The 15,529-nt window shown below is 47.4% G+C and overlaps 1 protein-coding gene across 2 annotated transcripts in view; it reads left to right on the forward strand.

Moving 5' to 3' along the window:
- The first annotated feature begins 758 nt into the window (after positions 1-758).
- PDPK1 (3-phosphoinositide dependent protein kinase 1) overlaps positions 759-15,529 on the forward strand; it is an 81,506-nt gene continuing 66,735 nt past the window's right edge. For both annotated transcript variants that reach the window (XM_084882332.1, XM_084882333.1), the window contains exon 1: positions 759-906. In XM_084882332.1, coding sequence (XP_084738458.1) covers positions 883-906 — 24 coding nt within the window. In that variant the 5' untranslated portion in view covers positions 759-882. The remainder of the gene's footprint in view (positions 907-15,529) is intronic.

Below are 15,529 nucleotides of genomic sequence, written 5' to 3' on the forward strand. Positions count from 1 at the left end.
TGAAGACTAAAAAATAAAACTTAAAATAACTGTTATTTTTTTCACATCATATAAAACATCATCACACAAACAATGTGAATATACTTAGTGCCACTGAAGTGTACACTAAAATAGTTCATGTAATAAATGTTGTCTATTTTACCGCAATTTAAAGAAACAAAAATAACAGCGTCACTATAAAAAAAAAAACTTCCAAAACATTCAATATCACCTCCATCAATTAAAAAAATATATAAGCAAAGAAGTTCTGAGCGTGCTCCTGGGGCCATCAACGGAGATGAGAAGGGACTGTTCTTTGCCGTGTAAATATGACTCGATGGCCCCCATCTCCGACCGGGAACAGCTCTCGGTTTTGTAACCGCTCAGGTTTCCTCTCGGCGTTCATGCGGAGCCGGGCTTCCGAGCCTGAGCGCGGGCGGGAGCCCAGCCTCGCCTCGGGTCCGGGCGTGACCTTGGCGGCCCGGCCCCTGCGAGCCCCGTCTCCCCAGTCCGGGAGCCCGAGATGACAGCTCGCCCCCCGCACCGCCCCGCGCCGCCCCGCAGCCTCGGGATTGGCTCCCACCCCGTCGCGCCTCCGCCTCCCACCACAGGGTCGCGCGGCGCCAACCAGCTGGGCCCCAACCCGGAAGTGCGGCTCCCGGGCGCCGCCTCAGCGGACCGGGGCCGCCGCGTGACGACGGCGAGCGCGGCCAATGAGCGCGGGCGGCGGCCGCGGCTTGAAGGAAGTCCCGCCCAGCGCCGTGCGGGGGCGGGGCGGCGAGCGGCGGGGCGGGCGCAGGGTGAGGGCGGCCATTGCTGGAGCTCCGCTGCGGAGAGGAGGACGCTGAGGAGGCGCAGAGGCGCGCGGGGCTGCGGAGAGGAGCCCGAGCCGCCGCGGGGCCCATGGCCAGGACCACCAGCCAGCTGGTGAGTGCGCTCGCGGCGGCCGGGGCCACCGGCCCGTCACCGCCCCGAGCGCGGCGGCCGCCTGGGCCCGACGGAGCTCGGCGGCCCAGGATTCCGAGGGCCGGGCGGCGTCTCACCTGGGGCCGGGCACCGGGGCGGAGGAGGGCCGCGGGCGCTGCGGGGACCCCATCAGCCCCCGAGGGGAGCCCGGCGTCCGTGAGGTGGGCGCCGGTGCTGACAGGGGCGCAGAGGGCGGGGAAGCCGGGGAGGTGTCACAGCCGGTCGGGGTGCAAGTGTTTGGAAAGTTTGTTTTCGGCGCGGCCTAGAGCCGAGCCTTCGGGGTTACTTTTCCTTCTGTGCGCGGAGGGGCCGCCAGGGGCCTTCACCGCCAAGAGGTGCCGGTGCTCTGCCCCACAGAAGCAGGAGGTGGGAGCTCGTTCCTCAGAGCACCTGGGGATGCTCCGGGCCTTCCGAATTCCCGGTGAGCACGGAGGCCGCGGCTCCTTTCCCGGCCCCGGGGCTGCTGTTCCTGACCTGTGTCCGCGCTCCTGCGGAGCAGGCACCGGTGCTGGGGAAAGCCCCTGGGAAGCTCGGCTTAACCCCACTGACCGGGGAAAAGGGAGCATGGCAGGGCGGAGAGGTTTTGTGGGGAAAGAAAAAGCATTTGATAGGTTAAATGTTTTGCTAAAAGTATATCTAGCGTTTCTGTTTTATGTTGTTAAAAGTATCCCTATATTTTTATCTTTATTTCTCTTGCTCTTGGGAAGACGGTTTAAGGTTTTATACCTTGTGTGCGAATGTGGAGTGAGTGAGGGGAGAATGTCTAGACAACTTGCAAAGTTTGGTTGAAAGGGCAGATCCCTTAAATGAAGGAAGATCCATGAAATGTGCTTGACCCTTATCGTTTGGGGGTGGCGGTCCTGAGCCCTTTGAGGATCTGAGGGAAGGTATGCGTCCTCGCCTGAGAAGAACGCACAGCTGCATTGCATTTTGTAATGACTTCAGGAAGCTCTCGAACCTTCTGCAGCTCACCCGTGGACTTCGCGTTAAGAACACTGAGCTTGTGGAGATGGGTGATAACCCAGGGTCCAAGAGGAGGAGAACCTGTTCTGTGGAAGAGAATGGTGAAAGGCAAAAGGGATGTCTGTGATTATTGCCACAGGGGCGCCTGGGTGAGCACACACAAACAGCATTTAGGAGGTTTGGTGAAGCTCAGCTGAGGCTGAGGCCGATGTTAATCCTGGATGTTTGTAAAAGAAACTTGCACACAGTGATGCTGTTGCAGTGCACGTTGTGTGCTTTGATGGTGTCCATTGGAGGAGAAGAGGTGCATTTTCTCATAGTCTGGGTAGCTCCACGGGATGGTATTTGACACGGGGTGTTTTCTTGGCATGAGGCAACTTTTTAGTGCAAAACGCTGGAATCCAGTGAGAAGAAATGAATTACAGAAGAGATTAGACCTCCCATCAGGAAGTGAGAGGAACCAGGATTTTGTGTCTGCAGCTAGGTTCCTTCACATGTGGACTCTGCCACGTTTCCCATCAGTAATGGCAGACACCCCAAAATAGGGTTTTCTTTCTTTCTTTTTTTTTCCTACATGAGGACCGGTAGATTTGCATGAGCTTGCTGTCAAGTTTGGAATTCTAAGGTGGCACTGTATGAGTGATTTATTTTCCTGTTTCTATAAGTGTGCTCAGCCAGCAGGGGGCAGTAGGAGTTGTGAAGTGTGAAATGGCCCGCCCAGCTGGATAGTGAGGTGGGCCCTGGGCGGTGGCCCCCTGAGTGAGCACTTCCTCTCAGGCAGGCACTGGGCTGGATAGTTCACACTGTGCTGCTCGGCTTCTGTCAGCAGCTTCCAGGTGGGGTCATTCCCATTGTACAGGTGTGGGCACGGGCGCAGGAAACGTTAAGAACCTGTGTGGTAAATAGAGTCTGTCTGAGGGATAGAGACCAGGTGCTCCCCTGCCCCTCACGGGAGGGTCTGCTGGGCAGCTCAGTGCAGCACTCAGTGTAAGGAAGTGCTGCGTCCCCTGCCCAGGAGGTCTTTCCCCGGGTTGTGCCCGAATGTCTTAACTGGGCTGGAGGCTGGAGGGACGGTGATAGGTGGAGGGAAGCACACTATTGCTTTGGGCAGAGCTGAACTCTGTGGCCCCCGGAGCCTGTTGCAGCCTCACACTGTCAGAAAGCAGCTGTTTGGAAAGAGGCTCTGGTTCATCCTCATTTGAGGGCTGGTGTTCTGAATAGTGAGGCTTGGAATCCTCCCTTTGGAAAAAAGAACTGTGCAGCGATTTTGTTGAAGGAAGACGTGGTCATTAGCAGAGTGGCTCCCTGCAGCTGCAGGTGGCGGTGTGTGTGCAGAGGTGGCTGTGTCTGTGTGGGCCGCTGGTGGGGAAAACAGAACATGGAAAGAAGTGGGTTCTGACTTTCATTCTCCCTTTTGGTAGGTAGCTCCTCCTCTAGAGTGATGTATTTCTTCCCCATGACATCCCTACCGCAGTTACTGAGCTGAGGCCAGCACTGGCGAGGTGAAGTCCCATGCTGATGAGGTGGAAGTGTGGGTTTGTTCTACTGTTTGGACATGTGTTTCATGAGAGGTGTCACAGCACATGCATGTAGAGATGTGGGGCCTGGAAAGAGGCTTACCTTTGGGCAGCTAGGGAAAGCAGGTGTGGCCTCTAGGCTGCCTGTAGCACAGCTTGGGGAGGAGGGAAAGGTATCTCCTGGGTGTGTGTCCCTTGAATTTGTGCCCTTATCTCCTGAGACTCCTGATGGGAGGTTTGGGTGCACGTAGGGCAAGTGCATGATGACCTGGGAAGCACTGCATAGATGGGGGCGGGGAGGGGGGGTCCATTCCTTCTGAGATGATGATGTGTGGAGAGCCTTCACTGGCACTTTACTCTGCCCCCTCCTAAGGGGTGCCTTTTGTGGAAACCAACTTTGACTAGAGTGAGGAGCTGATGCTGAGGACACTTGATGCAGAAATGACTCCCTCAGCAGGTGCAGGGGCTGGACTCACGTGTGCCAGCTCTGCCTGCCTGCCCTTGTGATGACAGCTGGCCGGAGGGGTGTGGAGCACAGTTGTTTTGAAGGCAGGTTCAAAGGGCAGATCACCAGGGAGGAAGTGCTGGTGTGGAAACTGTAAGTTTTAGACAAGTATCATTTAGGACCTGACAGTAGTGCCTTCTCGTGTAACCAGATAGCGCTCTTGTTCATTGTGACACGAGGCCCTCAGAAAAAAATTTGTTTGAATATTGAGAATTGTTTGTGTATCCACTAGCTGAGTCAACACAACAGGCAGAGTGTGTTTTCTCAAGGAGAGCGGGGAATGTGTTCTGATGCTCCTGTCTGAGAGAAGAAAGGCCTGTTGGGTTCATGATGGTTCTTGGAGTCTGTTTACAGAGCTTGATGCTGTTTGCATTTATATAATTGCACAAGGTTTGTTTCTTTTTCCTCTATTTTTTTAATTATTTCTTTAAAATCCTTATCCAAGGATATTTTCCCATTGATTATTAGAGAGAATGGAAGAGAGAGGGAAAGCCCATCGATGTGAGAGAAACACCTTGATTGGTTGCCTTCTACACGTGCTCCGACCAGGGCCCGGGCCAGAGAGGAGACTGCAACCCAGGTACGTGTCCTTTACCAGAATCGAACCCGGGACCCTTTGGTCTGCAGGCTGACACTATCTACTGAGACAAACTCGGTAAGGCTTCCAGGTTGTTTTGACTGTGTTAGCGAGATAGTTCATTCCAAATGATTTAGGTTTGAGGGCGCCAAATGCCTTATCAGAGCAACCGAGTCAGGTTTCTGTTTAAATAGTTGGATCACACCCAGCCCCATAGAAGCAGGAGTGACAGCATTGCAAACTGTGTGTGAAAAAGATGGCCAGGTCTGACATTAGCAGCCCATGACCAGGCACATGGCCCACAGAAGGACAAACAAGTGTGCTTTCCACCTGGAGTGTTTCTGAGGGGCCTGAGGAAGGGGACACATAGTTCCTGATGGCCCAGTGACGACCTCTATCCACAGACAAGATCGCACGCCCTCTGTACTAGCCACTGGGCTTTAAGTCAGCTTGCAGCCTGCTGGGATGGTTGGAAGGAATGTCTGGATGCCAAGTTCTTTCTGGATGTTCTTGTCTTTTGCATGTGTGTGGAGCTGCTAGGCAGTCCTGCCCACGTTGTAGAGGGCTGATGAGAGGCTGCATGCAGGGGCTGTGTGTGTGTGTGTGTGTGTGTGTGTGTGTGTGTGTCTGGTGTATTATAGTCTGAATTCATCCAGCTAAAAGCTTACTTTTACAGTGAATTTCATTGTTAACATATCTCTCCAACCTGTTTTTCTCTTTTGGAATTAATTTAACTGCAGCAGGAATTGTATCTCAAAGTGACAGCTGTGTATTGGGTGGTGACAGGGAAGGCTGATAAGATTTGCAGGGAAGCTCGACTCTTCACTGAAATTTCCTGAAGTGCTTTGACCTCCATTGTAGTGGACACCTGTGGGAAAAGGTGCTTGTCGTTAATTTTTTTGTTCTCCATCCCTCTTTCTGGGATATTGGATGGACAATGTCTTCATTGAACCTGGGAAATCTGACCACTTAGGAGAAGGTTGTACTTTACAGATCTTGTTCTTGAACCCCATCTCAAATGCAGTGCGTGTGCTGGATTGTAGCATGGCTGTGTATCCTCTTCTGCATAAGGAAGTAGTTACATCTAGAAGAGGTTGGGCACATGCACTCAGGCCTGGTGAGGCTGAAAATATTGACACATTCTCTTCCTAATCAGGGAAGAACTAGGGTTAGGGTTAGGACTGGCTCCTGTGACTTCCCCCTTCCTCTTCTGGCTTGTCACTGATTCTCCTTGATGAGGGTCCCTTCTCAGGCACCCCTACCATGTGGCCTCTGTTCTCAGCCTGCACAGCCCAGGACAGTGTCCAAGATGTTCTTGGCTGCCAGGTTCTCTCTAGGCCCTTCCTATTTGCCCGAAGATGTTCTGATTAGTGGATCCCCTCCCCAAGCTGGCTGTGAAGCCTTTTTGGAGCAATCAGTTTTTTCATGACCCCCCACCCCCTTGGTCTATACCCCGTTTTGTTATATATTGTGTTCTGTTTCTCTAAAATAGGTTCTATACCTTGTTATCTTCTTATGTTTCTAAACCTTGAGTCTCTAGATGGTTTCTGTTACTCTTTTGAAAAAATATTTTTATTGATTTCAGAAGGAAAGGAGAGGGAGAGAGATATAGAAACATCAATGATGAGACAGAATCATTGATTGGCTGCCTCTTGCACACCCCACACTAGGGATTGATCCCGCAACCCAGACATGTGCCCTAACCCGAATCAAACCGAAACCTCCCTTCCTCTCTGTGAAAAATCAATAAAATATATTTTAAAACAAAACAAAACATGGACTCCTTTTTCACTTCTTCATTGTCTAAGGCAATATAGTTTAAAAGGGGAATAGGTCTTTTTTCTGTGTGCACATTACCTGACCCTTGAAAGCTTATATTTCAAAGCCATTGGTTCCTTTATATACTGTAGCTCTTCCCGAGAAGTCTTTTTTTAATATATTTTATTGATTTTTTTTTTTTTCACAGAGAGGAAGGGAGAGGTATAGAGAGTTAGAAACATCGATGAGAGAGAAACATCGATCAGCTGCCTCCTGCACACCCCTCACCGGGGATGTGCCCGCAACCAAGGTACATGCCCTTGACTAGAATCGAACCTGAGACTTTTTCTTCCGCTGGCTGACACTGTCCACTGAGCCAAACCGGTTTCGGCTTCCCGGGAAGTCTTGGCGATCAAGTGTTGGGTTAAATTTGGTTTAGCCAATAGTTAGTATCAGGCATGCAGTATTCTGGGCTGAAGTTCTCCATGTTGGCACTGCCGCCATGGCAGGTGAGGCCTGCCTTGGATCACTGTCCTCTGAGCTGGATCCTGAGTACTTAACCTGTACAGGAGCCAGTGTTGGTGATGTGGACCCTGCATAGGAGACAATTGTTTTCCCATTGGGAGAACTGTTTCTTGAAGATCTCTGAGGATCAGGATAACCCTAGCTGTCCCTGTGACTAGTCATGAAGCTGCTTTCCCTTGAAAAGGGAAGGACCTTGGGGGAAACGGCCCCCATGATGTTCAGTCCCTTTGGCACACCTCTCTTTGCCTCTTTGGGCAGGGTCAGAGACAGCTTTTCCCAGGCCTCAACTTTGCTCTAATTTTTAGGTGTCCTGTCCCAAGAGGGGCGTGTGCTCCACATACAGCACCACGGCTGTGCCCCGAGGTGTTAAGAGGCTCCACTCTTCTGAAATCATTGTGCAGCCGAGATTTCTGGACTCCTTGGGTAGCCCACCTTTTCTCCCGGTTTCCCACCATGCACCTGTGGAAGGGTACACAGTGAGGAAGATGGTGAGCCAGAGTGCCATCAGCCTAGGAGGAGGGCAGGAGTGGAATGGGAACTTTAGAGCCATTGTGTGCCAACACTGGCTGTCTCTTTTGGAAAACGATGGAACAGCCCAGTCTTTGCAAAACTGCCCAAATACTGGCTCTGCTAGCCAACATAGGCTCTAGAAAACCACAGCAGCCTGACCCTGGGGAAGCAGATAGGTTAGCAAGCTAACTTTTTTAGCAAGTTAAGAAGCTTGATAACTGATAATTTCTGAGGTTTTCTCATTATTAACCAACGTCCTTGAGAGTGAGCAATTTTCCATTTTTCTCTCTCAGTGGCCTGTGATTTAGGCTGGACAGGAGGCTGAGAGAATACACTGTTTTCTCAGTGCACAATCTCAGAAGCTTAGCATTTACTACCTTTTCCCCCCATTGTTACCTCATTTTTTCTTTCTGCTCTTTGGCATTTTCTTTCATGTGTTGTTTTCATTGGTCAAAATTATTGTCTTCTACTGATTGTAAGTACTAGTATGTAGCTGGTTCTTATCAGATTTACAGTTTTAATATTAAATATGTGCATATAAACACAAAATTTGTGATTGCATTTTATTCTCATTCCTTCCTAAAAAAATTTTTAAAACTTATAATCTTAATTTCCTCTCTTTCCTTATTTTATTTTTTTTAATTTTAGAAAACTTTCCATCCCTGAAGCTGCTGTCATATGTGTTTCTATAGTGAAAGTGGGTGAGGATGGGCTGGTGATGATTTAGAGAAGAGGCATCAACAGAATAGGGCTCTGTGCTCCTGGCCTGAGGAATCCTTGGGTGAAAAGGACCAAATCTGTAGTTTAGTGGGTGGGGACAGTCTGCATGCGCTCCTACCCCTCTATGAGCCCGCCAACCACCGCTCTACTCCTGGGGCTGAAGGGAATCAGTCAACAGCAGGGCCATTACAAATGGTGGAGGGAGGAGTTGGTCGGCCTTTGTGGGGCTGCTGCAGAGTGGAATCAGTAGAGCCTGGAATGAGAGTGCATCTGGCATGGGGGCCAGAAGGCTGAGGCACCCAGAAGGCAGGTGAGCAAGAAAGTGGCCAAGTATAGCAGAAGTGCAAGGAGTGAGGGAGGGAGGCAGTTTACCAGGTGCACCGGTTAAAAATGCGGATTTTGTAATGAAAGAAAACATATGATAATTTCAAGAGAAACATCAGAAGTGCGTTTTTTATTCACAGTAATGTCCATCATAACCTACACATTTTCCCCATCTTTCAGGTAACTTGTGGATACTGTCCCAATAGAACTTTTCTTGTTTTGTGGCAAACCGTTCAGAGACTCAATTTTCCACTTCTTCGTAAGTGCTGCTCAGAAAGTGCGTGTTCTATAGATTGGAACAAGTGGTAATCTGAAGGAGCAAGGTCTGATGAATGCGGCAGGTGGGTTAATATTTCCCGGGCAAGATCTTTTAATGTGCCTTTAACTGGTTTTGAAGTGTGTGATGGTGCATTATCATAAAGTAAAATTACTTTTCTGTGTCTTCTGGCCCATTCTGGTCATTTCATAATCAAAGCATGGTTCAAATTGATCATTTGTTGTCGGTAACGATCAACAGTTTCACCTGGTTTTAGAAGCTCATAGTACACCACTACCTTCCTGATCCCACCAAATGCAGAGCATGGTCTTCTTTCTGAAGTGATTTGTCCTTGCAGATGATGTTGATGGTTGACCTGGATCAGCCTATAATTTTGTGCGTTTGGGATTCTCAAAATAAATCCACTTTTCATCGCCAGTCACAATTCGATGCTTTCGTGCCACTGAAGCAACATCTTACTGATGACTTTTCAGTTTTCCATTTTTCTTTCATTCAGTTGATGTGGCACCCTTTTTCTGTCCTTTAAAATCTTTCCCATTGCTTGTAAACGATCAGAAATTGTTTGCTAAGCAATGTTTAATCTTTCTGCAAGTTGTTTTTGAGTTTTGACACGCATCTTCATCCAATAATGCTTGTAATTGTTGGTCTTCAAACTTTTTCCGTTGACCTGAACATTCTTTGTCTTTCACATGGAAATCAGCACTTTTAAAGTGTTTAAAGCAGCGTTCACAAGTATCTTGAGATGGAGCATGTTCACCATAAGCTCCCCGAAGTATACGATAACTTTTAGCAGCACTTTTCTTCAGGATAAAACTTGCCACAAATGCTGTTTGTTTGGCATGAGATTCGACATGTTTAAGGGTAAAAATATCTATGATATTAGATGTTAACACCTTCAGCAAATTTGACATATTAAGTTTTGAAGCTTACTGTCAATACAACAAAATAGCATACATATCAAATTGCATAAATATCAATATATGTGTAGCTCCACCTACTGAAAAATATCCGCATTATTAACCGGTTCACCTTGTAGCATGCTGGAACGACTTGGCCACTGCTCAAATAGGGGAGACCTGCTCTGCTTCGAACATGGAGGCCTTTGGAGAATGCGAGCTGAAGAAGGTGGTGGGGTTAGGAAAATTATACTAAACTTTTCTTTGTTTAGTTATCTTCACTTTTTTTCAGGTATACTATTTTCCTTCAGTAGCCCTATGTTTTTCAAATTACTTTTGAGCAGTGAATTCTGAATCTGGTGTTTAATGACACAGTATGTTTTCAGATCCTTTAAATTTGCTTGAAGCTATCAAAATAGCTTCCAAACAAACTTATTTTTATAATAAGCTTGATATGGAATAATTATAGATATATAGGAAAGTTGCAAAGACAGCTCAGAATTCCCGTAATATCCATCACCCCATTTTCCCTCATGTTGATTCTACACAACCATGCTACGTCTGTCAAAACCAATAAATTTACATGGGCACCACTATTAAGTAAACTGCAGACCTGTTTGGGATTGCATCAGTTTCAGGCCTTCCTTGTTTTTCGTGAACATGATGCTTTGGTAGAGTAATGGTCAGGTATTTCGTGGAGTGTGTCTTAGTTTGGGTGTGTCTGAGGTGTTTTGGTGATGAGGCTGGGGTTAAAGGCTCAGGAAGCACCCTACAGAGATGGGTGCCCCTAGTGCATCCTGTCAGGGGTGCCTGATACCCACTGACTGTCACTGTTGAGATGAAACAAGGTTAGTGCTGGTTGACTGCAATTAGTCCCAGGGCCCTGCCTTGCTCTCTGATATGTGCTGTTTGTAGTCATAGGATGACCATGGTATTTTTATTTTGGAAGAACCTTCATGCTTATTACCCTGTTGTATTCTTCCAGTTTTCAGATTAAGACACTTGGGACCTGGAGGGCTTCAGACTTAGCATGTACCAGGTCAGAGCCAGCATGGGTATCCAGGCCCCTGCCCACTCTGACCACTTTCTGCAGACATGGACACTCCCAGGACACTCGGCAGGGGCTGCGATGTCTCTAGGTGCAGAGTGGACCTGAACTCACTGATAGAACTGGTTGCCAATCTGATGGACTGCATCCCTTCAGAACATTTGGAGTCTGTTGCTTGTGATCTTGTTGGCTTTTGTGCGACCTGCAGCACAGGTTCACGTACTGGGTCTCTTGGTGTTTCTGCAGGTTGGAGTATGGACTTGTTACAGGTCTTTGTGAAAGTAGGTGGTTGACTCTGATACATTTCTCCTCTAGCTCTTTTCTCTCAGGTGAAGCTACAGTGTTTGTTGTCTATGGACTTTTGCCTCCAGTCAAAGACCAAGCTATGGGCCATTACTTTGAGGCTCTTAGATTGAACAAGAGTATAGAGTTTGTTCTAGTCATAATTCAGAAGATAGGCACTTTAGGAAAGTCATGAATTTGGTTTGTTTTCCCATCCATCTACAGATTTGCTCCTCCAATCTCCTTTCTGCACAACCACAGTTTTGCAAAAGCAAGACAGTTAGTTATTAAGGTAGGAATTGATATCTTTAGAGGGGGCACTGAAACAAGGGGAAAACACTGTGAAGAAATGATGGTGATGGCTGGCAGCGGGCAGATAGGCTTCAGGGTGTTAAAGGCTCACACTGGGACTCCTGCCGTCTGTAAGCCTGAGACAGGTGCTTGGAGTTGACTAACACAAGGTGAAATATAGACTGGCCTGGCTGCCCTCCCTGCTTTTCTTCCTCCTCCTTTCCTTGTTTCTGGTAAGTGAACTCCAAATTGATGAGTGGTGGAGGTGTGGTTGTATGTCACGCTAGGCACAATAGATCTTTCTTCGTATGCGTATGATGTTGGGAAGTTATACTTTGGGAGTTGGCTGGTAAAGTTGCGATAGAGTCTCTCTGTATCTCATTGGCCATTATTTCTCCCCCAAACAAACTCTTTATTCAAAAATTGTAGATAAGAAGCTCAGGAAGGGAGAGCATCTGTTTATGGTGCCTTTTCAGATGTCAGGATAGGCATTCTGGGTTAGGAGTAAGCTGGGGCTCTCCTGTGTTGCAAACCACAGAGTTTACAATGCTGGAGGGGTGTTCCTGCCAGATGATATTATTACTAGAGGCCCCAGTCCATGAAATATGGGCGGGAGGGGGGGCGGTCCTCCTTAGCCCAGCCTGCACCCTCTCCAATCTGGGACCAGTGTGGGACATTACTCTCACAATCCTGAACCACTGGCTCCTAATCGCTCACCTGCCTGGTTGCCCCTAATTGCCCCCCCCCTCCCCCCCCCGCCAGCCTGGTTGCTCCTAACTGCCCCCTCCCCTCCACCAGCCTGGTTGCTTCCAACTGCCTACCTCTGCCGGCCTGGTCGCCCCTACTGCCCCCCCCCCAGCCTAGTTGCCCCTCACTGCCACCTCCCTGCCAGCCTAATCACCTGCAACTGCCCCACTGCCAGTTTGGTTGTCCCCAACTGCCCCACCCCCACCCCCGCCTGCCTGGTTGCCCCACGCAGCATGCTGTTCAGTCATTTGGTTATCCTTCACTAACTCCCCTGTGGGCCTGGTTGTAGGCAGCCATCTTGTGAGGGTGTGAGGATTAATTTGCATATTACATAATTATATAGGAAGTCCTGTAGCATTCTATGAGGCTGGTTTGTGTGTGTGTGTGTGTGTTTACCTATTTTAAAGAGAAAATAGCTTCTGATTTTAAAAAAACAAAAGTCTAACTACATTAATCTTGCATTTTCCTTGCAGGATAGCCTGTTAGGGTTATTAGCACAATTATCCATATCACTGTGGATGTAGGTTTATGTGTGGGGAACACTGATGGAGGGTAAATGAAATCCTGGGCATTTTAAGAACCGTGGGAAGTTCTTGCAAGTCCCTGCGCTGCTCTCAACGGTCTTGTTTCTTGCCTGGAGAGATGCCATTTCTTCCGAGGTACATTAGCCATGGGTCGGCAAGGACAGAGTGCAGTTCAGTCCACACTGAAGTTGAAGGACACAGGAGGACGGGGCAGAGCTAGTGCATTAGTGTCAGTGAGGAGAAGGTTAGTGTTAGCTGCAGAAATCGGGTGAGAAGTGCTGAGGGTCCCCAGCCCAGCAGAGGGGACCAGAGAGGGGAAGGGGATACTAGAGAGGAGGGATTAGTAAGGCTGGAGCCACAGAAAAAGGCGCTCATTTCACTGGAAGTGCCCACATGCTTTAGGTTTTATTTTAGCTTTGACTCGTTTCCTGTCAGGTGCTGGGATTGGAAGCTGGAGAGTGGGAAAGAGGAGCGAAACAGCTCAACACGTGCTGGCCTCGCCACATCACTTTACTTAACCAAATAACCTATTTTTGGTCAAGTTACGTGTCCCTCAGATTCCAAAACTAGATCATGGGGGGAAACACGTGCTGTATGCATGTAATTTCCAAGGAAAAGTTTATATTGAAGTGGTATATTTATTAACACGGCTTTATTCTTATTTATTTTTAAAAATATATTTTTATTGATTTCAGAGAGGAAGAGAGAGATAGAAAAATCAGTGATGAGAGAGAATCATTGTTTGGCTGCCTCCTGCACGCCCACACTGGTGATTGAGCCCGCAACCCTGGCTGGGAAATGAACTGTGACCTTCTGGTTCATAGATAACGCTGGCTGGGCTCACTTCACTTTCCCCCCCCCACTTCACATTTTTGAACATTGCCTAGTACTCCTCTCTAAATGAACCACAGTAGCCATTGTTCTACCTGTGGACATTTACATAAGCTGTTCCTAGTTGTTAGGAGTCATTTCTTTCTTTCTTTCTTTTTTAAAAAATATATTTTATTGATTTTTTACGGAGAGGAAGGGAGAGAGGTAGAGAGCTAGAAACGTCGATGAGAGAGAAACATCAACCAGCTGCCTCTTGCACACACCGGGGATGTGCCCGCAACCAATGTACATGCCCCTGACCGGAATCGAACCTGGGACCTTTCAGTCCGCAGACCGACACTCTACCACTGAGCCAAACCAGTTGTGGCAGGAGTCATTTCTTAATGAATGTTTACTTAATACAAGTCTTATTCTGAATTTCTGACTGTTTGAACTAGATTCAGTGTAGATGAATGGCCAGGTCAGAAGGGCAAGAGCCCAAGGTATGATATGGTGCTGATTCCTAAATGCTTCCCAGGAAGGCCCTGCCAGTTTAGGGCTCCCCTTCCTTGGTCCCTGCTGACACAGAGTATCAGCATCACCCAGACTCTACTAACTGGTACTAACTGGAAGGGGTTGAGAGCAAGGAGTTTGAATATGACTGGGCATATGATTATGGACAAAGACTTGCTCTGTGCCTCAGTGTCCCCATCTGTGAAAAGAATGCCAGTGGTTTTTACACCAAGAGTTGTTTTGAGGAATAACTGTAATAACATATATGTAAAATACTCAAAAAAAGTGTGTGGTGGATCATAAGCACTTAAATGTTAGTTATGATTTTTAGAAGTTGAGGAAAATAGCATTTAATCAATTTTAAAAAAAATATATATTTTATTGATTTTTGTACAGAGAGGAAGGGAGAGAGATAGAAAGTTAGAAACATCAATGAGAGAGAGTCATCGATCAGCTGCCTCTTGCACACCCCCTACTGGGGATATGCCCGCAACCAAGGTACATGCCCTTGACCGGAATCGAACCCGGGGCCCTTCAGTCCCCAAGCCGACGCTCTATCCATTGAGCCAAACCGGTCCCGGCGCATTTAATCAATTTTTTAAAATCTTTATTGTTCAGATTATTATAGTTGTTTCTTCCCCCCCCCCCCCCCCCCAAGCTCCATCCACGCATTTCCCACCCCACCCTCTGCCCTTACCCCCCCCACACTGTCCTCATCCATAGGTGTAAGATTTTTGTCCAGTCTCTTCCTGCACCCTCCTTTTCCCCCCAAGAATTTTCAGTCCACTCCCTTTCTATGCCCCTGAATCTATTATATTCACCAGTTTATTCTGTTTATCAGATTTTTAAAAAAATATATTTTATTGATTTTTTAAGAGAGGAAGAGAGAAGGACAGAGTTAGAAACATAGATGAGAGAGAATCATCGATCACCTGCCTCCTGCACCCCCTACTGGGAATGTGCCTGCAACGAATGTACATGCCCTTGACTGGAATTGAACCTGGGACCCTCCAGTCCGTAGGCTGACGCTCTATCCACTGAGCCAAACCGGTTTCGGCTATTTATCAGATTTTTTATTCACTTGATTTTTAGATTCATTTGTTGATAGATATGTATTTGTTGTCACTTTGTTCATAATTTTTATCTTTACCTTTTTCTTCTTCCTCCTCTTCTTAAAGAATACCCTTCAGCATTTCATATAATACTGGTTTGGCGATGATGAACTCCTTTAGCGTTTTCTTATTTCTGAAGCTCTTTATCTGACTTTCAATTCTAAATGATAGCTTTTCTGCTGTAGAGTAATCTTGGTTATAGGTTCTTGCTATTCATCACTTCGAATATTTCTTGCCACTCCCTTCTGTTAAGAAATCCGCTGACAATTGTATGGGTACTCCCTTGTAGGTAACTGTTTTTCTCTTGCTGTTTTAATAGTCTCTCTTTGTCTGTTACTCTTAGCATTTTAATTATGATGTGTCTTGGTGTGGTCCTCTTTGGATTCCTTTTGTTTGGGGTTCTGTGCACTTCCTTGGACTTGTAAGTCTATTTCTTTCATCAGATAGGAGGAATTTTCTGTCATTATTTCTTCAGATAGGTTTTCAATATCTTGCTCTCTATCTTCTTCTGGCACCCCCATAATTTAGATGTTGGTACACTTGAAGTTGTCCCAGATGCTCCTTACACTATCTTTATATTTTTGGATTCTTTTTTTCTTTTCTGGTTGGGTGTTTTTTACTTCTTCATATTTCAAACCTTTGATTTGATTCTTGGGATCCTCTAGTTTGCTGTTGGATCTCTGTA

This window comes from Pipistrellus hanaki, assembly GCF_964339955.1.
Source record: "Pipistrellus hanaki genome assembly, chromosome: 4".
Classification (NCBI taxonomy): domain Eukaryota; kingdom Metazoa; phylum Chordata; class Mammalia; order Chiroptera; family Vespertilionidae; genus Pipistrellus; species Pipistrellus hanaki.